The 21,758-nt window shown below is 46.8% G+C and overlaps 1 protein-coding gene across 1 annotated transcript in view; it reads right to left on the bottom strand.

Moving 5' to 3' along the window:
- Positions 1-21,758, bottom strand: part of LOC134359587 (lamin-B1-like) — a 202,019-nt gene that overhangs the window by 138,213 nt on the left and 42,048 nt on the right. The window contains exon 5 of the mRNA XM_063073086.1: positions 16,684-16,777. Coding sequence (XP_062929156.1) covers positions 16,684-16,777 — 94 coding nt within the window. The remainder of the gene's footprint in view (positions 1-16,683; positions 16,778-21,758) is intronic.

The raw sequence follows: 21,758 nt of genomic DNA, 5'->3' as shown, positions 1-21,758 counted from the left end.
CAGTCTCTGGCTCAGAGTCCATAGCCTCTTCATGTCGCCGCTAGTCTGGGATCCAATTCCGAGTCCTAGCCCAGACCCCTAGTCCCAGCCTAGTCGTAGTCCTGAGTCTTTGTCCAGTTCGCTATTCCTGCTTCTGCTTTGCTCTCCTGGTATCAAACAATAAACTCAATTTAATTAACCTCACAAGATGTGTCTTGCATTTGGGTCCACCCTTGCTCCCAATGCCCCACCAATGTGACATATGAAGAGCATTTGATGGCTTTGGGCCTGTATTTACTAGAATTCAGAAGAATAAGGGGTGACCTCAGTGATGCTGTACCTATCGAATGGTGAAATATTGATATAGTGGATATGGAAAGGATCTTTCCTATGGCAGGAGTGTCTAAGACTAGAGAACACAGCCTCAGAATGGAGGCATGTGCTTTTAGAACGGAGATGAAGAGGAATTTCTTTAGCCAGAGAGTAGTGACTATGTGGAATTTATTGCCACAGGCAGCTGTGGTGACCAAATCTTTTTGTATATATAAGGCAAAGGTTGATAAAGCCTTGATTGGTCAGGGCATGAAGGGATATTGGAGGGAAGGCAGGAGGTTGGATCCGAGAGGAAAATTGAATTAACCATGATGAAATGGCGGAGCAGACTCCATGGGCCAAGTGGCCTAATTCTGCTCCTATATCTTATGGCCTACAGCACAGAAACAGGCCACTCTCACCATCCTGTCCATGCTGAGCTATTATTCTGCCTTGTCCTATCGACCTGCACCCAGACCTCAGCCCTCCATACCCCTCGTATCCATGTCCTTATCAAAACTTCTCTAAAATGTTGAAAATGACCCAGCATCCAGCACTTCTCCTGGCAGTTTGTTCCACATGCTCATCACCCTCTGAGTGAAGAAGTTCCCCTTCATGTTCCCCTGAAATATTTGACTTCACCATTAACCCATGACCTCTAACTTTAGTCTCACCCAACCTCAGTGGGAAAAACCTGATAACATTTACCCTATCTATACACCTTATAATGTGGTTCACTTCTTCAACAAAAAACTCTTTGAAGTGGCCCACAGAAGTAATGAGGATTTGGCAACAAACCATGGTGTTGCCAGCAATGACCATATCCCAAAAAGTTACCAAATTACACACAAAATAAAAGCTGGAGGCTGCATCTTGAGGTCGAGACATTGAAACACATTTAGATGATGAAAGACACGTTTGTTCTAAAGAAAGTTAAGGGATATAGCTCCAGTATTCCGGAAAATTTGATCTGTCATTTTTTGTTTACAATATCGTTTAAAAAAACAAATATTTAAAAAACTGTCAGATTGGTTATTATGCTGATGTATATTAAAGAAAAGGCATCTGTTAGTCTTGCGAGACCATGGATCTGTGCCTGGAAAGTCTTCACTCTCCAGGGCGCAGGCCTGGGCAAGGTTGTATGGAAGACCAGCAGTTGCCCATGCTGCAAGTCTCCCCTCTCCACAAAACTGTTGTTGTCCAAGGGAAGGGCAAGGGCCGATACAGCTTGGCACCAGTGTCGTCACAGAGCAATGTGTGATTAAGTGCCTTGCTCAAGGACACAACACGCTGCCTCGGCTGGGGCTTGAACTCACGACCTTCAGGTCACTAGTCAAATGCCTTAACCACTTGTCCACGTGCCCACACTGCCCGCTGACGTATATGGGATCTTGTTTTGTGCCTTATTGGCTACAACGTTTCCAATTCTAGAAAGAGTCATGCAGCTCCTTTCATCACCTTTGCATTTCCCAAAGTGCTTCACAGCCAATGAAGCTGTCCTTTAAATGTATTCAAAGTCAAAGTAAGTTTATTATCAATGTACATATATGTCACCATATACTACCTTGGGACTCATTTTCTTGCAGGCATTCACAGGAAAATAAAGAAATGCAATAGAATTTATGAAAACCGTTACATAAACAAAGACTGATAAACAACCAATCTGCAAAAGACGAATTCTGCAAATAAAACAGAATATCACTGCTGTACCAATTTGTGTGCATCAAGCAAATAGATGTGTGATAATGGGACTACTTTATAGATGCTGATTGAGGGTCAGAAATTGGTTATACTGTATGGTATTTTGTAATGTCTCAAGACACTACTTACGTACATACAAGTCCTTTCTGCTGGTGTCAATGCAAAGTACAATTGGATAGGCTGTAAAAAGGGTACTATTTCTACCTTAGTTCTGCACAGGCTCACAAAGGTTCTAGGGAATTGCACGTCAAATCTTCACTTCCATATTGATGTTCAATAATATTTTATCACCACACTACACTGCATTCCCACGAGACACAATTATTAGCCTCTCATCTTGTTAGAAATCAAAGCTGGTGAGCATGGTGTACTTTTCTAAGTGTATTTTATTGAGTTAGCAATCACAAGATTCTTTCCTGGCACGTTCCCAGGAGTGTTCCTGTAGCAGCTGAAGTCAGGATACATGCCACATTCAATTGTTCCCTCAGGAAACATTACATTGATGAATGGTACTGACCACTTTCTGTCTCAGTCGAATGCTTAACTCATCTCCATAGCCACATCTCCGTACCACACAACTCCGACACCGAGTTATTCCATGTAAATTCTAATTCAAATTGCTCCTTCCGCAGTTCACGTCCACTCAGGATCACAAGCTGCTCAGTATTTTGTGAATCACTGCTCTTTTTGAATCCTGAGGTCCACTCATAATGACACGTATTTACACAAGGCATACTCTTGATCTCCCTCTACAACAGAATCTTCTCACCCAATCTCCAAAGTGTCCTGGTCCGCTGTTCCAAATCACCCTTCACAACATTTGGTGCTTCAGTAAAAGATGTTTCCTGCCTTTCAGGCATCAAAGATCATAATCTTGAATTCCACAACTCTTTCAGAGTTTTTTTCCCACTTCACCTTCCTCCCAGCCCATCTCTTCTCCCCATCCCAGGCCTTGCCTTGTATTCCTATCCCTCCTGATTCTCCCTTCTCTATTCCTAAACAATCAGTCCGTGGCACATGTTTGAGTCCATCCCACACATCTTCATCTCAACGTAGTCCAAGCCGGACATGACAGAACTCGGAAGTACACAAACCAATTCTCTTTGAGGGGTTAGTGATGGAAAGGGTGAGCTACTTCAAGTTCCCAAGTGCAGACATCTCAGAGGATCTATCCTGGGCCCAACACATCGATGGAATCGTGAAGAAGGCGTGCCAGTGGCTCTACTTCATTGGGAAGATTTGGTACATCACCACAGGCTCTCGCAAATTTCTACAGATATATGGCGGAGAGCATTCTGACTGGTTGCATCACTGTCTGGTATGAAGACTGCAATGCACGGCATCGAAAGGGGCTGCACGTACCTGTAGGCTCAGTCAGCTCCATCACAGGCACAAGCCTACCCACCATCGAGGACACCTTTGAAAGGTGTTGCCTCAAGAACGAGGCATCCATCATTAAGGACGCTCACCATCTGGGACGTGCTCTATTCTCAGTACTGCCATCGGGAAGGAGGTAGAGGAGCCTGAAGATGCACAGGTAATGTTTCACATACCGCTACTTCCCCTTCGCCATCAGATTTCTGAACGGTCCTTGAACATTACCTCACTATTCATCTCTTCCACTATTTAGTTAGCTATCATAACTGATGGTAATTGTTATGTCTGCCACAAAACAACAAATCTACATGTCAGTAATAATAAATCTGACTCTGATTTTGTCTCTGCACACTTTTCTTGTACACACCCCACACAGTAGACCCTTACTCTTGTGTCTAGGGTGTCTGGTCCACTAGGACCTCTCCCTTTGACCTCTTATCCACTCTAAATCTGTTCATCACTAACTGCAGGTGAGACACTGACCATCCCAGTTCCTTCATCACCTATGCTTCAACCTCTCTTCCCTCTAAACTTGCAGCTTCACTGAGGGCCAATGTCTACATTGTCATTAAACTTGCTGTTAAAGGCATGCTGTTATGACTTAGGGAACTGGCTCCTGCCTTGTAGGCAGCTCAAGAGCACCTGTGTGCCAGCTCTCAGAAGCACCTTTGTACCTCTCAACGGACCATAACCCCAGCAATGAGGAACAGCCTTTTACCTCCAATTGACCTCCTTTCCTCAGGACTTTATTCTCCCAGCCTCACGGACACCAGCCCTACACATCCCACTTCTAACTCCCCATGATTTACAAGCAACACTTTCACAGGCAGCCTCACTCTTTCAGTCTGTTCTTCTCTGTGGTTGCACTGACACTGTTGCTGGGTCATTGTCCTGTGAAAGATGAACTTCTTCCACAGTTTAAGTTTTTTGGCAGAGGCTAGCAGGTTTTTATCCAGGATCTCTCTGTATTGAGCAGTGTCCATCTTTCCAGCAATCCTGGCCAGATCTGCAGTCCCTGCTGCTGAAAAGCATCCCCATATCATGATGCTGCCTCCATCATACTTTACCGTAGGGATGGTGCTACCTGGCTGATATGCAGCATTATAGATATGCCACACGTACCAGTTTAGTGTTGAGACAAATAAGTTTCACTTTAGTCTCATTTGACCACCAGACCTACCTCCACATCTTTATAGTATCTTCTAAGTGACGTTTTGTGAGGTCTTTATGGGCAGGGAAATATATATTTTTTTAGCCAGGTCTTCTTCCTTGCCACTTTGCCATAAATAGCCTTTTTGTGCAAGGCCTTAGAGATTGTGGAGCCATGAAATTCATCTCCAGTTGCAGCCACTGACTTCTGCAGCTCGCTCAGAGTTACTGCTGCAATCACAGCAGCCTCTCTTACAAGTACCATTCTTCTCCAGCGATTGAGTTTAGAACCTGACCCGGTGTGGCTGTGGTTTCCTATTTTTTCCACTTTTTTATGGTGAATTGCACTGAGCTCCAAGGTATGTTCAGTGCCTTTGAAATGGTCTTGTACCTATCCCCAGATTTGTGCTTCTCTATGATCATTTCCCTGACTTGTTTTGAATGCTCTTTTGTCTTCATTTTTGTTTAGTCTGTTGAAAATCTACAACGTTGCTGAACCTAACAGAGAGAGGGGGTATTTATTTTTATGAATTCTTTGAAAACAGGTGATCCTCCAATTTTCTACATCAACAAATCGGATGAGTTGGTAAGGTAATACATATATTGCACCTGAGGAAAGATAGTGTAGTAATTACAAAGGGGATGAATACTTCTTCGACCTCACAATTTTGTTTTTTTTTTAATTTTTAGTAAATTGTTGACAAGTTTTGGAATTTTTTTTTGATTTGACATGAAGCACAATGTTTTGTGGAATAGCTCAAAAATCCAACTTCAATATATTTTAAATTTAGAAAATGAGACAATAAAATGTGAAAATTGTTGTGAGGACTGAATACTTTTTCAAGGCACTGTATCAGGTAGGAGATACAGAAGCCTAAAGTCCCACACCACCATTTCATGAACAGCTACTGCCCTTCAACCATTCAGTTCTTGAACCTACTTGCACAACCCTAATCACTGGACCTTAGCAACACTATTACAACTTCAATCTTTTTTGTTCCAATTTGTGTTCTTGTTAAAATTGTGTATATGTTTATGTTTTTCCTGTGCATACTGCTTATCTGATCTTATGTGCCCATGAAACTGTTGCAAGTAAGCTTTCATTACACTTCTGCATGTGGCAATAAAATCAGATTTGTCATTGACTTTGAACTGCTCTGATTTCAGTCCTGCTCCAAGGCTCTCCTTCATCTCATTTTCTGTACTGTACTCATACAAAGAACACCGAACATAGACCAGTACAGGAGTGAAATATGTTGTTAGTATGTTCACTCTGTTCTCCCCTTCATGTGGGTCCACACCCAACACCTCCTTTGCCTTTCTTGACTTCTCTATTTCCATCTCAGGGGACAGGTTAGTGACCAAAACCCATTACAAGTCCATGCCCCTCCTCAAACTACCTTGATCATATCTCACGCCACCCTGCTTCCCCCGAGGACTCTGATCACTGTCTCAGTTTCTCCAATTCTACACTTAAATGACAGGATATTCCACATCAGTGCACCTGAGGTATCATCCTTTTTTCCCTAACGCTGGATTCTCTTCTGCCAGGTTCCCAAATGCATCTGCTCAATGTCCCTGAGTTCTGCACTCACTCCCTCCCTTCTGAGTCCCAGTAAGAATAATATTTTCTTTGCCTGCACCTTCCTCCACGTTTGCATCTGCATTCACACAGCACCGAAACAGGTCATTTGGTCAAACTCATCCCTGCCAACCAGGGTGCCTACTGGATGCTTTCATGAGTTCACCTTCCTTTAGAAGTGTTGGCCAGAAAGAACTACAATCAGGGAACAGGACTGCTCATTCACTATGTGCCGTGTGGTATGACATAAACAACCGTGGTTTTCCATGACCATGATTGTTCTTGGCAAATTATTCGACAGAAGTTGTTTGCTATTGTCTTCTTCTGGGCAGTGTCTTTACAAGATGGGTGACCCCAGCCATTATCAATACTCTTCAGAGATTGTCTGCCTGGCGTCAGTGGTCGCATAACCAGGACTTGTGATATGCACCAGCTGCTCGTACGAACATCTCCCTGTTCCTGTGGCTTCATGTGACCCTGATTGGGGCGGTGGGGTGGGGTAGAGTGCTAAGGAGGTGCTACACTTTGCCCAAGGGTAACCTGCAGACTAGTGGAGGGAAGGAGTGTCCTACATCTCCTTTGGTAGAAACATATCTCTACCCCGCCACCCAGAAGAGGAGTCCATATCGGATATGTAGAGATTAGATCGGGACCACAAGGAATACCTGGCCAGCTTAGGTTCCTTTTCCCAGGCATTACCTTTTCCCTTCTTTGACTGCTTGTGGAGGGTCAGGGAAACTTAGTAGATGCATATATAGGTATTCAGCTTGTTAGCTGACTGATCACATTACTAAGAGTGACGTGAGCCAAACTGATCACATTGCCAAGTGGTAATCCATGTAACAGAACTGGCGTCCCTTTTGGGGGCTTGAGGATATATCCTTCCACTGAGTCAGTGAGTGACTCGAGCTGGACTACGCTAGTGAGGTACAGAGAGTCTGGGGCTGGGTAATTAGTTATCACTGACCCAGGATGAAGAATTCAGGGAATTCTGCAAGTCCGGAGGATTTAGACTGTTTTTATTGGAGGGGATTTTCCAGAAATATGTATTGGGGAGATGGCCACAATACCGGGAGTATGCTAGCCACACTTGCAGTGAAGGGAAAAGGGCTGGGGAAGCCCTTTGGTAGATTGCTCAAGGGAAATTGTCAGGCAAGGAACTTAAATGATTACAGAAGCCAGTAGCTATTGGCTGTTTAATTGAGGATTGGATAGAATGTCGACAGAAAACTAAAATAGAACAAGAAGGATCAGAACAGGCAAACTTAGAATATTGGCAGAATGTTACAGTGGTACACTGATATGGATCAGTATTTGTGGGACTATTTTGTTACCAAGTTGTTACTGATTTCAAAATGAATCTCAGGGCTGTATATGGTGACATATATGTACTTTGATAATAAGTTTACTTTGAACTTTGACCTGTAGACTGGATACGAGTTGTGGTGGGGGCAAAGGAGACAGATAATCCATCAATGGACTAAACACATTAAAGTAATTAAAACATATGCTGATAAGGCAAATAAAGTATTGAGTGTTTGAGATTTTTGGAGTAAGTTTTGGAATTGGAGATCAAATACCCAAATACATCCGTGAGTAAGATTAGTATCACATTCTGCTGTGATACTAATTTTAAGTACATTGGTAATTGCAACGTTTAATGTATTTCAACTTTGAAGGTAGAAGGCTGAAATTATGCAAAAATTAAAGGACGTTGCTCTTATAAAGCAGAAGAGACAATTGACGGTATGAAAAGAGTGTGAATTCAGAAAATAAGTGTTTTTTTACCTTTACGTAATGTGAGTAGCACACCTACTGGGGATCATGGCAGTCTTGTAGACAAGTCAGCAGATTGAGAGGAGGATAATTATCCTAAGATAAATATCTTTGGATCGAAAGGAGAGAGATGCTGGCCAAAAAGAACTGCTATCAGTGAACATGAATAGAGGTGCAACCACGAGGAAATCTGCAGATGCTGGAATTTCAAGCAACACACATAAAAATTGCTGGTGAACGCAGCAGGCCAGGCAGCATCTCTAGGAAGAGGTATAGTCGACATTTCGGGCGGAGACCCTTCGTCAGGACCAACTGAAAGAAGAGATAGTAAGAGATTTGAAAGTGGGAGGGGGAGGGGGAGATCTGAAACGATAGGAGAAGACAGGAGGGGGAGGGATGGAGCTTAGAGCTGGACAGTTGATTGGCAAAAGGGATATGACAGGATCATGGGACGGGAGGCCTAGGGAGAAAGAAAGGGGAGGGGGGAATTCCAGAGGATGGGCAAGGAGTATAATGAGAGGGACAGAGGGAGAAAAAGGAGAGAGAGAAAAAAAATTAATAATAAAAAATAAATAAATAACGGATGGGGTGCGAGGGGGAGGTGGGGCATTAATGGAAGTTTGAGAAGTTAAAGTTCATGCCATCAGGTTGGAGGCTACCCAGACGGAATATAAGGTGGTGTTCCTCCAACCTGAGTGTGGCTTCATCTTGACAATAGAGGAGGCCGTGGATAGACATATCAATGGACATATCAATAGAGGTGGCTACTTTGTGTGACTTGTTGCAGCCACCATTTTGTGAACTGATTGATGGACTGATTCTTGCACTGGGATAACTTAATTATATCATTTGAATATGGACACAAGGAGTTTCTGATAATGATCTGCTAAACCTGAGACCATTCTCAGATAAGAAGCTGTTGATTGTGTAAAATGGCAGGTTTGCAGAAGTAATCTTGTCAATCTTGGCCCAGGGTGACCTAGCTTGATGGATTTGAACAAGTGAAAGGTGAGTAGCACAAAAGAAGTCACCTAAAGCCCAAAATTGAAGGCCAAGAACAGTACTGCTTGTAGCACTGAGCAAACCCAATGGGAACCTGGAACAGATCAGTCAGATGACCTTGAGCCAATGAAATTGAAACATCATAGGCTGATCTGATAAGAATGAAGATTTTGGGACCAGAAGCAGCCACAATTCTTTGGAGACCAACCATCGCGAATGTGAAGGACCCTACATCAGACACATGGAGATTAGATCAGGACCCCAAGGAAAGCCTAGCCAGCATAGATTCCTTTTACCAGGTATTATCTTTTCCCTTCTTTGACTGTTCTTGGAAGGTCAGGGAAACTTAGCAGGTCTGCACACAGATATTCAGTTGTGTAAATTCACATGCTTGTTAGTTGAGACAATAAACATACTTGTCAGTAAATAGAGATTCTGTTTGTGCCTATTTGGTCGTTATTACTAAGGTGTTGTGGTGACCCGCTTTCTACGCAAGCGAACTGGCTCACAAAATAGCCCGCGCATGGGGAGAGACTTTTGTAATGCACCTCTGATGTCACTTCCGCCCAGAGAGGACTGGAGGGGAACTGCTTAAAAGCCAGTGCCGCGAAGTTTGAACAAACGAGTCTCGAGTGTGACTTACAGACTGCGTGTCGTTATTTCTAGCTCTGTGTGTAGCACATCGCTACATTGGTGACCCCGACAGTCCAAACGGGATTTGGACCAAAGATGATCGACTCTTCTTCAACCCAAAGGAAGGAGTGAGGAGGCCAATGAACAGTGGTGTTTCTACCACCAGCGGTGGGGCACAGAAGCCCGCCATTGTCACCCACCCTGCAAGTTCCCGGGAAACTCCAGGGCCAGCCACCGCTAATGGCTACGGCAGCTGGCCACCAGGACAGCCTCCTGTACATCTGGGACAAACAGTCTGGACGCCGCTTCTCGGTCGACACAAGAGCAGAGATCAGCATCTTACCCCCGACGGGGTACGACACCCACAAAAGGGAGCCGGGACCCACCCTGAGGGCCGCAAACGGCAGCACGATACGGACCTACGGCACCCGCACAGTGCAGCTACAGTTCGGCGCCAGCCGATTCACGTGGGACTTCACACTGGCCGCTGTGGCCCAACCACTCCTGGGGGCGGACTTCTTGCGAGCCCACAGCCTGCTGGTCAACTTGCAAGGGAAAAGACTGGTCCATGCCAAGACTTTCCAGATGTTCTCCCTGGGTGAAGCCAAGTTGCCGGCCCCACACTGGACTCCATCACACTGTCCGACAACGAATTCACCAGAATCCTGGCGGACTTTCCATCGTTTCTAGCACCGCAGTTCACGGTAGCCATGCCCAGACACGGAGTACAGCACCACATTCCGACCCAGGGACCACCCCTCCATGCCCGCACACGAAGGCTCCCCCCGGACGAGCTCCGCCTGGCGAAGGAGGAGTTCAAGAGGGTGGAGGAATTGGGGATTGTACGGCAGTCCGACAGCCCATGGGCCTCCCCCTTGCACATGGTGCCCAAAGCAGCCGGGGGTTGGAGACCATGTGGCGACTACCGCAGACTGAATGAGGCTACAACGCCAGACTGCTACCCCGTGCCGCACATACAGGACTTTGCAGCAAACCTGCATGGGGCAAGCATCTTTTCCAAAGTAGACCTCGACCGGGGGTACCATCAAATCCTAGTACACCCTGAAGACATCCCCAAAACAGCACTCATCACCCCGTTCGACCCGTTCGAATTCCTCCGAATGCCGTTCAGCCTGAAGAATGCCGCACAGACGTTCCAGCGACTAATGGACGCGGTGGGATGCGGCCTAGACTTTGCATTCATCTATTTGGACGACATCCTCATAGCCAGCAGTAGTCGTCAGGGGCATCTGTCCCACCTCCGCCAGCTCTACTCCCGCCTGAGTGATTTCCGCCTCACTATCAAGAGGGCCAAATGTCAGTTCGGACTCGATACCATCGACTTCCTGGGCCACAGGATTACCAAAGACAGGGCAACACCTCTGCCCACCAAGGTAGACGTGATCCGCCACTTCGCCCGGCCCAACACACTCAAAGGCCTGCAGGAGTTCGTTGGTATGGTGAACTTCTACCACCGCTTCCTCCCCTCAGCAGCCCCTATCATGCGCCCTTTGTTCACCCTGATGTCGGGTAAAGGCAAGGACATTACCTGGGACAAAGAGGCTGCGGCCGCCTTTGTTAAAGCCAAGGAAGCCTTGGCAGATGCCATGATGCTGGTGCACCCCAGAACAGACGTTCCAACCGCCCTCACAGTGGACACATCCAACACAGCAGTCGGTGGAGTGCTGGAGCAACTTATCGAGGGGCGCTGGCAACCCTCGGCGTTCTTCAGCAGGCACCTACGGCCACCCGAATTCAAGTACAGTGCCTTCGACCGGGAGCTGTTGGCACTATAGCTGGCAATCCGGCATTTCGGGTACTTCTTAGAAGGCAGGCCGTTCACCACGTTCACGGACCACAAACCATTGACCTTCGCGTTCACGAAGGTGTCCGATCCCTGGTCGGCCGCCAGCAGCGACATCTGTCCTACATCTCCGAGTACACGACGGACATCCAGCATGTCTCGGGAAAGGACAATGTCGTGGCGGACACACTCTCCGGACCAGTTATCCAGGCCCTGTCCCAGGGGGTGGACTGAGCAGCACTGGCGGAGGCGCAGCAGGCAGACGACAAGATGCCCAGATACAGGACCGCAGTCTCGGGTTTGCAGCTGCAAGACTTCCTCGTAGGCCCAGGTGAGAGGGCCCTCCTGTGTGACGTGGCTACTGGCCAACCTCACCCCATTGTCCCGGCAGGCTGGCAGCGGTGAGCTTTCGACTCCATACATGGCTTGGCGCACCCCTCTATCGGGACAACCGTCCGGATGGTCTCCAACAGGTTCGTGTGGCATGGACTTCGTAAACAGGTCAGTGAATGGGCCAAAACGTGCATGCGGTGCCAAACGGCCAAGGTGCAGCGGCACACCAAGGCTCCGCCGCAGCGGTTCGAACCCACCCGCCGGAGGTTCAACCACATTCATGTGGATATCGTGGGGCCCCTGCCAGCGTCGCGAGGAGCGCGGTACCTCCTAACTGTGATAGACCGGTTCACCAGATGGCCAGAGGCAGTCCCGCTCAGCGACACCACCTCCGAATCCTGCGCCCGAGCACTGATCGCAACCTGGGTAGCACGCTTTGGGGTACCGGCCCACATTACCTCCGACAGGGGCGCCCAGTTCACCTCCAGCCTGTGGTCGGCTGTGGCCAGACTTTTAGGAACACAGCTACACCACACAACTGCCTACCACCCACAGTCGAACGGACTAGTGGAGCGCTTCCACCGTCACCTGAAATCGGCTCTCATGGCCCACCTGGAAGGGCCTAACTGGGTGGACGAGCTTCCCTGGGTCCTGCTTGGAATCCGCACAGCACCCAAATATGATCTGCATACCTCGTCGGTCGAGCTGGTGTACGGCACACCCCTGGTCATCCCAGGAGAGTTCATACCAGCCCCAAGGGGGCAAGAGGAAGAACCCGCAGCTGTCCCGGACAGACTACGCAAAAGGCTCAGCAACCTGGCCCCCGTACCGACTTCACAGCACGGACAGATCCCGACCTGCGTACCCAAAGACCTGCAGAACTGTAAGTTTGTATTTGTACGAAGGGGCGCACACCGGGCACCGCTATGGCGGCCGTACGAGGGGCCGTTCAAGGTGATCAGTAACAACGGGTCCCCATTCGTGCTGGACACTGGGGGGAGAGAGGAGGTTTTCATGGTGGACCGACTCAAACCGACCCATGTGGACTTGGTGCAGCCGGTCGAGGTTCAGGCACCGCGGCGCAGAGGCAGATCGCCCAAACAGAGACTGATCCAAACTGTGGACATTGGGGGTGTATCACCGGTTCGTGGGGGGGGGGGTTATGTGGGGACCCACTTTCTAACAAGCGAACCGGCTCACAAAATAGCCCGCGCGTGGGGAGAGACTTTCGTAATGCACCTCCGACATCATTTCCACTTGGAGAGGGCTGGAAGGGAACTGCTTAAAAGCCAGTGCCGCGAAGTTTGAATAAACGAGTCTCGAGTGCGACTTACAGACTGCGTGTCGTTATTTCTAGCTCTGTGTGTAGCACATCGCTACAGTGTAATCCTTGTAACTCGAGTATGAACCCACAGAAAACACCCGTCCCAAACAGGATATCTGGCTGAATACTAAAGACCTGTGCTATTCAACTGGCCAGAGTGTTCACTGAGATCTTTAACCTCTCCCTTTGGCAGTTTGTGTTTCAAGCAGGGTTCAATTAAACCAATGCCGAAGAAGAAAGTGGTAACTTGCCTCGAAGACCATCAACACTTACATCCACTGTGATGAAGTGCTTTGAGAGGTTAGTGATGAAATACATCCACTCCTGCCCGAGGAACAACTTGGATCCACTCCAATCTGCCTAACAATCTGTCAACAGCAGATGCCTTTTCATTGGCTTCTCACTCAACCCTGGAATATATAGACAGAGAAGATGCATACATCAGGATGCTCCTCATGGACTACAGCTGAGCATTCAGTACTATCATCCCTTCAGAACTGATCAATAAGTTCCAAGACTTAAACCTCAATGGATCCTCAATTTCCTCACTTGCAAACACCAGTCAGTTCGGACTGGCAACAACAATTACCACAAGTGCCATCAGCACAGAGTGGTGCCACAACAACAACCTCTCATTCAATGTCAGCAAGAACAAGGAGCTGATTATTGACTTCAGGAAAAGGCAACCGGAGGTCCATGAGCCAGTCCTCATCAGGGGATCAGAGATAGAGAAGGTCAGACACTTTAAATTCCTCAGTCTTGTTATTTTGGAGGACCTGCCCAGGGACTCGCACGTGAGTGTTATTACAAAGAAAGCATGGCAAACCTCTACTTTCTTAGAAGTTTACAAAAATTTCAACATGTCATCTAAAACTCTGATAAATTTCTACAAATGTGTGGTAGAGAGTATATTGACTGGTTGTACCATGGCCTGATATGGAAACATCAATGCACTTGAGTGGAAAAGCCTACAAAAGTAATGGATACAGTCCAGTCCATCACGAGTAACGCCTTCCCTACAGTTGAGTACATCTGCATAGAGCATTGTCACAGGAAAACAGCGCACATCATCAAGGCCCCCGCCATCCAGACTTTGCTCTGTTCTTGCTGCTGCCATCAGGAAGGAGGTACAGGAGCCTTAAGTCCCACAACACCAGGTTCAGGAACAGATATTACCCCTCAATCATCAGGCTCCCGAACCAGAGGGGATAACTTCACTCAACCCAATATTGACTGTTACCAAAACCTATGGACTCATTTTCAAGAACTCTACAACTCATGTTCTCAATGTTTCTTGCTTATTTATTTATTAATATTCTTTTTTTATTGTTTGTTTTTTTCTCTGTATTTACTGCGAATGCCCATAAGAAAATAAATCTCTGGGTTGTATATGGCAACATATATGTACTTTGATATATGTATATATGGCCTGCACTGTTTTGTGCACTTTATGCAGTCCTGGGCAGGTCTGTAGTCCAGCGTAATTTTTGTGTTGTTTTACGACAGTTCAGTGTCGTTTTTGTATTGTTCATGTAGCACCACGGACCTGAAAAATGTTGTCTCATTTTTACTGTGTACTGTACCAGCAGTTATGGTCGAAATGACAATAAAAAGTGACTTGACTTGACTTGACTTGATAATAAATTTACTTTAATCTTTGGCTAGTCTCACTTGCCTGCATTTGGCTCATATCCCTAAACCCTTCCTATCTGCCATATGAACCCATCCAACCATTTTTTAATCATTGTAATTGTACGTGCCTTAACCACTTCCTCTGGCAGTTGGCTCCGTATATCCACCACCCTCTGTTTGTAAACTTACTCTCAGGTACCTCTTAAATCTTTCCCCTTGGTAGGTCATCCTCCATGACCTTCAGTGAAACTTCTCCAACCACACTACGTCTCCCTCTTCAGCGTCCACATACCTCTTCTGGCATCTTCCCATGCAACACCTCTGCTTTTACCTCCTTACCCACCATTCAGGGCCCCTAGCATCCCTTCTAGGCAGGACAAAGAATCATCTGCACTTTGTCCCATTTAGGAAACTGCATGCGGTTCCCACAGTGTGCTCCCGGTACATTGCAGAATTCAGAGGCACATTGACTGCGTGCTTTCTAGAAGGTTCCCATTCAGCTCACAGTGGGTGACCCTGAGCTTCCAGTTACCTGTCACCTTACCGTTCGTCCCACTCCCACTCTGACCTCTGTCTTTGGGGCCTCTCACATTGTTCTACCAAAGCCCAACACAAGCTTGAGGGACAGAATGTCCTCTTCCATCTGGCCATTCTGCAGCCTCTATGCTGAATTCAATCATCTCAGATAACCAGTATCTCCAATTTCTGACATAATTAGGCAATTCTGATGGAAGTTCATGCAAATGTAATGTTAGTCATTTATTGTTCTCTCCTCCGATGCTAACTCTTCTGCAGAGTATTCTCATTCATATTAGATTTCCAAGAACTACAATGATCTGCATCTCATAGTTTCAGATAATTTCTTCCCTGCCAGTGCCCTCATTTACATCACTCTATCTACTCCTCCAGACAGATCAGATTTGATAAACAAGCCATCATGGCTCTTTCATTGACGACATTTGGGCCATTCAAAAACTTTGGTCTCCACCCTGTTACAGGCACTTCTCACTCTGTGCTCCCATCCCCTTCTCCCTCTCTGCAATGCCAATTTTCTCATGGATATAAAATATTTTCCCTGTTTCTCTCTCCACAGATACTGCCTGAGCTCTGAGTGTTTTCTGGGTATGGAGCAATGCCAGCAGCTGCGTCATCAGTGTGAGTTAACTTTGTACAATTAAACCTGTTCTTTGCCCAAGATGAGAACGTAGTTGAACTTGAGAACTATTTCTAACAAAGTTGGATCAAATGATATATTGAATTGTTGTTTGTGTTTCAGCATTGAGGAGAGAGAAAGAGAGAGGGGGGAAGGGGAGAGAGGGGGAAGGGGAGAGAGGGGGAAGGGGAGAGACGGGGAGGGGAGAGAGGGGGAAGAGGAGAGAGGGGAAGGGAGAGAAAGGGAGGGGGAGAGAGGGGGAGGGGGAGAGAGGGGGAGGGGAGAGAGAGGGGGAAGGGGAGAGAGGGGGAAGGGGAGAGACGGGGAGGGGAGAGAAGGGGAGGGGGAGAGAGGGGGAAGGGGAGAGACAGGGAGGGGAGAGAGAGGGGGGAGAGAGGGGGAAGGGGAGAGAGGGGGAAGGGGAGAGAGGGGGAGGGGAGAGAGGGGGAAGGGGAGAGAGGGGGAGGGGAGAGAGGGGGAAGGGGAGAGACGGGGAGGGGAGAGAGGGGGAGGGGAGAGGGGGGAGAGGGGGGAGAGGAGAGAGGGGGAGGGGGAGAGAGGCAAGAGGGGGAGAGGGAGAGACTGTTCCACCACAGGCATAGTGGGAACATTGGAATAGCAACCTCTGATGGTTTGGAAGAAAACTTGCACTAAGTAAACTGGGTACATTATGAGTTGTATGTCTGATGCCTGGAAAAGATGAAGCCTGTTAATGCAGACCCCAGCCAAAAGCACCTGATCCAATTCTGCAAGCAGCACAATTTCACCTGCAAAATATTGTGATCTCGTGGTATAACTGAAGCTGGAGCTGGTGGTGCAGAAGAAAACAATCCCTCGTTATGCGGAGAGATTGAACACATCCAAGGTCACCAAAGCCACAATTCAAATAGTAGACCTTACTTTCACAAAGATTCTAAGTTACTGACTTGGCAATGATTATCCTGTTGCAAGTCAAGTTTACATCTCAGCTGCTGGATAGCTGTTTGAAGTTCCTGGTTCTGCTTCTGTTCCTTTTCATACCTAAACAAGACCAGACAAACACATGTTTTAAAAGAACGGCAAGCATTCCTTGTTTTTGGCAGATTTTTCAAAAAGCATGTACATCAATGTCTTGCTCAATATTGATCCCCCAAGAACTCTGAGACTGTGCATTCTCCGAGTCAAAATGATCCAGGCCAGGAGCGGTCTGCTTGAGACTCGGGGAAGGATTCCTTCCACTCTATCTCATGACAGGACAGTTGGGTTTGAGCACTGTGCTGGGCACAGTTCTGAGAACTGATGAATTACTGTACTCTCTGGAAAAGGATGAAATAGTGAATGTGATACCAGTAGAACAAGTGACAAAACTGTATAAGCACATACTCAGTGGGCACTCTATTCAGTACACCTGCTCGATAATGGAAATATTTAATCAGTCAATCATGTGGCAGCAACTCAATGCATAAAAGCATGCAGACATTGTCAAGAGGTTCGATTGTTCAGACCAAACATCAGAATGGGAAGAAATGCGATCTAAGTGACTTTGACCGTGAAGTTATTATTGGTGCCAAATGGGGTGCTTTGACTACCTCTGAAACTGCTTGTCTCCTGGGATTTTCATGCACAACAGTCTCCAGAGTTTACGGAGATTGGTGCAAAAAACAAAAAAAAACCCAGTGAGCAGTAGATCTGAGGGAGAAAACACCTTGTTAATGAGAGAGGGCAGAGGAAAATGGCCAGACTGAGTTCAGGTTGACAGGAAGGTAAGAGTATATCAAATAACAACGTGTTACATCAGTGGTGTGCAGAAAAGAATCTCTGAATACAAAACATGTCAAACTTTGAGGTGGGTGGCCTACAGCAACAGAAAACCATGAACATGTACTCATGGCTGCTAGCCATGTGAACTCTCCTCCCCAATCCCACACTGACCTGCCTGTCCTTAGTCTTCTCCAAAGTCAGGCTGGAGACAAACACAAACTGGAGTAGCAACACCTCATAATCCGCCTGGGGAGTCTACAACCTGACAGCACAAACACGAAAAGGGAAAGGGTGGGGCCAGTTTACTAGAAGTTTATTAGTTTACCTGAATCCTTTAACCTCTGGTAAACTGCCCCTGTGCTGTCCTTTTCTCTCTCCTCCTGATCGACACTCACATCACCCTGTCTCTGTCCCCTCCTGCATCCACCCCATCTGGCAACCTCCTCTCACTGGATCCTCTCCTCACCCCCACTCTTCCCTTCTGCTCTCCCTGCCTTCCCCATCTCCATTCCATGCTCCATCTTCTTTTCCTATCATCTTCAGTCCTTTGTCACTTCCTCCTATCACCTCCCAGCTTCTGGCACATTTCTCACTCTCCTCCTCTTCACCTGTGCATCACTCCACCCCCACCCCTTCACCTGGATCCACCTTTCTCCCCCCAGTTCTCGTTCCACTCCTTCTCTCCACCCTGTTGCACTGGCTATCTCTCCTCTTTCGTTGAGTCCAGATGAAGGGTCTCAATCTGAAACACTCTCTGGCCATTTCCCTCCATCAATGCTGCCCGACCCGCTGAGTTCCTCTAGCAGGAGGGAGGAGAAGATGGCGGCGTGACGCAGCACGCGCGGCCGTTCCGAATGAATATCGATTATGTGTTAACTAGGGGGCTGTGCACAATCCAGATTTGATGGAGACAGCCGTGAGAAGCATGGAGGAACACCTGGAGTAACTTCTGAAATGCCTGCTTTGCTGCCACTGGTACTGTGCGATCGAGAATCTCCGAAGGGGAAGGCCCCAAATTTTCGGCTTTGCCTATTGCCTGTTGCCGGGGCCCGGGTCGAAGCGCTCGGCAGAGATGGTGCTCGGTGCTCGGTGTCGGAGAGCTGGTCGGAGGCTTGAAGTTTTTGGACGGACTTGGAGTTGGACTGTGGTCAGATGCTTCCAGGATGCTGCATCGGCAAGTTTGCGGCGCTGGAGGTTCACCGTCTGCATGAGATGATGGGACTTTCGAGAGACTTTGAGACTTTTACTGTGCCTATGGTCTGTTCTTATCAGATTACGGTATTGCTTGGCACTGTTGTAACTATATGTTATAATTATGTGGTTTTGTTAGTTTTTACGTCGGTTTGTCATGTGTTTCCGTGATATCATTCTGGAAAAACATTGTATCATTTCTTAATGCATGCATTACTAAATGACAATAAAAGAGGACTGCGTGTCCTCATAATCTAATCTAATCTAATCTAATATTTTTCGTTGCTGCAGATGCCGTCTCCACCATGCTGAAGGAACTGAGTACAAGTGTGGGGAGGATCTGTTTCAGTTATATTGGTCAGAGTGAAACCACATCTGGAGCACCGTGCAACCTCTCTGCATCTAAGGACTGATGTTAAAATGTTAGAAGCTGATCAGAGAAGATCATAGCTTAGACATACCTGGTTACAAGGTGGGACAGGCTAGTGAGAAGTGACTTGATTGAAACAGATAAGATTCGGAGGGGTCTCTATTGGGAGGATGTAGAGAGAATGTTTCCTTGTAGGAGAATCTAAAACTAAGGGTCACTGTTTAAAAATAAGGAACCGTTTTTTTGCTTTCAGAAAGGGTTGTGGGAGCAGAAACTTCAAAGGCATTTAAAACAGAAGTAAAATTTAAAAACGCAAACACGAGGAAATCTAAAGATGCTGGAATTTCAAGCAACACACATAAAAGTTGCTGGTGAACGCAGCAGGCCAGACAGCATCTCTAGGAAGAGGTACAGTTGACGTTTCGGACCGAGACCCTTCGTCAGGAAGAAGAGCTAGTAAGAGATTTGAAAGTGGGAGGGGGAGGGGGAGATCCGAAATGATAGGAGAAGATAGGAGGGGGAGGGATGGAGCCAAGAGCTGGACAGTTGATTGGCAAAAGGGATATGAGAGGATCATGGGACAGGAGGCCTAGGAAGAAAGAAAAGGGGGACGGGGGAACCCAGAGGATGGGCAAGGGGTATAGTCAGAGGGAATTACAGGAAAGTTACATACGTGGATAGAGTGTTGGCTGATTGGCAGGAAACAGAGAGTGGGAATAAAGGGATCCTATTCTGGTTGGCTGCCGGTTACCAGTGGTGTTCCACCGGGATCAGTGTTGGGGCCGCTTCTTTTTACATTGTACATCAACGATTTGGATTATGGAATAGATGGCTTTGTGGCTAAGTTTGCTGACGATACGAAGATAGGTGGAGGGGCCGGTAGTGCTGAGGAAACGGAGAGTCTGCGGAGAGACTTGGATAGATTGGAAGAATGGGCAGAGAGGTGGCAAATGAAGTACAATGTTGGAAGGTGTATGGTTATGCACTTTGGCAGAAAAAATAAACGGGCAGACTATTATTTAAATAGGGAAAGAATTCAAAGTTCTGAGATGCAACGGGACTTGGGAGTCCTCGTACAGGATTCCCTTAAAGTTAACCTCCAGGTTGAGTCAGTAGTGAAGAAGGCAAATGCAATGTTGGCATTCATTTCTAGAGGAATAGAGTATAGGAGCAGGGATGTGATGTTGAGGCTCTATAAGGCGCTGGTGAGACCTCACTTGGAGTACTGTGGGCAATTTTGGTCTCCTTATTTAAGAAAGGATGTGCTGACGTTGGAGAGGGTACAGAGAAGATTCACTAGAATGATTCCGGGAATGAGAGGGTTAACATATGAGGAACGTTTGTCCGCTCTTGGGACTGTATTCCTTGGAGTTTAGAAGAATGAGGGGAGACCTCATAGAAACATTTCGAATGTTAAAAGGCATGGACAGAGTGGATGTGGCAAAGTTGTTTCCCATGATGGGGGAGTCTAGTACAAGAGGGCATGACTTCAGGATTGAAGGGCGCCCTTTCAGAACAGAAATGCGAAGAAATTTTTTTAGTCAGAGGGTGGTGAACCTATGGAATTTGTTGCCACGGGCAACAGTGCAGGCCAAGTCATTGGGTGTCTTTAAGGCAGAGATTGATAGGTATCTGAGTAGCCAGGGCATCAAAGGTTATGGTGAGAAGGCGGGGGAGTGGGACTAAATAGGATAAAATGGATCAGCTCATGATAAAATGGCGGAACAGACTCAATGGGCCGAATGGACTACTGCTCCTTTGTCTTATGGTCTTATGGACAGGGGGAGAAAAAGGAGAGAGAGATAAAGAAAGTGTGTATATAAATAAATAACGGATGGGGTACAAGGGGGAGGTGGGGCATTAGCAGAAGTTTGAGAAGTCAATGTTCATGCCGTCAGGTTGGAGGCTACCCAGACGGAATATAAGGTGTTGTTCCTGATCAGCTTGAGGATGGAAAAAGCAGTCAAGATAAAACTGAAGTTGCAATCAGTTCTACTTTATCTTAATGAATTGCAGCACACGTTCAAAAAGATGAGTTGCTGACTATTGAGCCGAATTTGTATGTTTGTACATTGTATGTTCCTTACCTGGCAAACGGCTTGTGAGAGTGAAGCACAATGCAGACGTGAGGTACTCAACAGGTTTCCACTGATTTTAATAACCACAGTAATATACTGCTTACCTCCTTTACATTTCAATTCATTTGTTTCCATGAACATTCCATTTGCCTTGCCCACCAACTCCTTTGTGATTGAATCTATCCTGTTTTACTTTGCACAGCACTTTCCCTGCCTTTGTGTGAAGTCTGTTACCACACTAACTTTTTCCAGTTCTTTCACTGATCTGAAATGTTTATTTTGTTTCCTATGTTTACTGGCAGACTGCTCACCATTTTCAGCCGGCGCTCTCTGCTTTAATGTTAGATGTTCTGGGTCCTGCTCTGTATTTCAGTTATTACATTTGGTTAAGGGACAAATATAAACTCAACTACTTGCGCAAAAATTGTAAACTTACGCATATTTTCCAGTTATTCAGGATTCAGAAGTCAAGTTTGTTTATCATGTGTACATCAAAACACAGAGTGAAAAACAATGTTTGCGTTAACAACCAACACATGTGGGCTACCCACAGCACATCCTTGCAAGTGTACATTCCAGCGCCAAGGTGGGGCGCCACGGTAGTGTAGCAATTAGTGTGACA

The sequence above is a fragment of the Mobula hypostoma genome, chromosome 20 (assembly GCF_963921235.1).
Source record: "Mobula hypostoma chromosome 20, sMobHyp1.1, whole genome shotgun sequence".
NCBI classification, from domain to species: Eukaryota; Metazoa; Chordata; class Chondrichthyes; order Myliobatiformes; family Myliobatidae; genus Mobula; species Mobula hypostoma.
The sequence above is the reverse complement of the archived record's forward strand: the minus strand, read 5'-3'. Positions and strand labels throughout refer to the sequence as shown.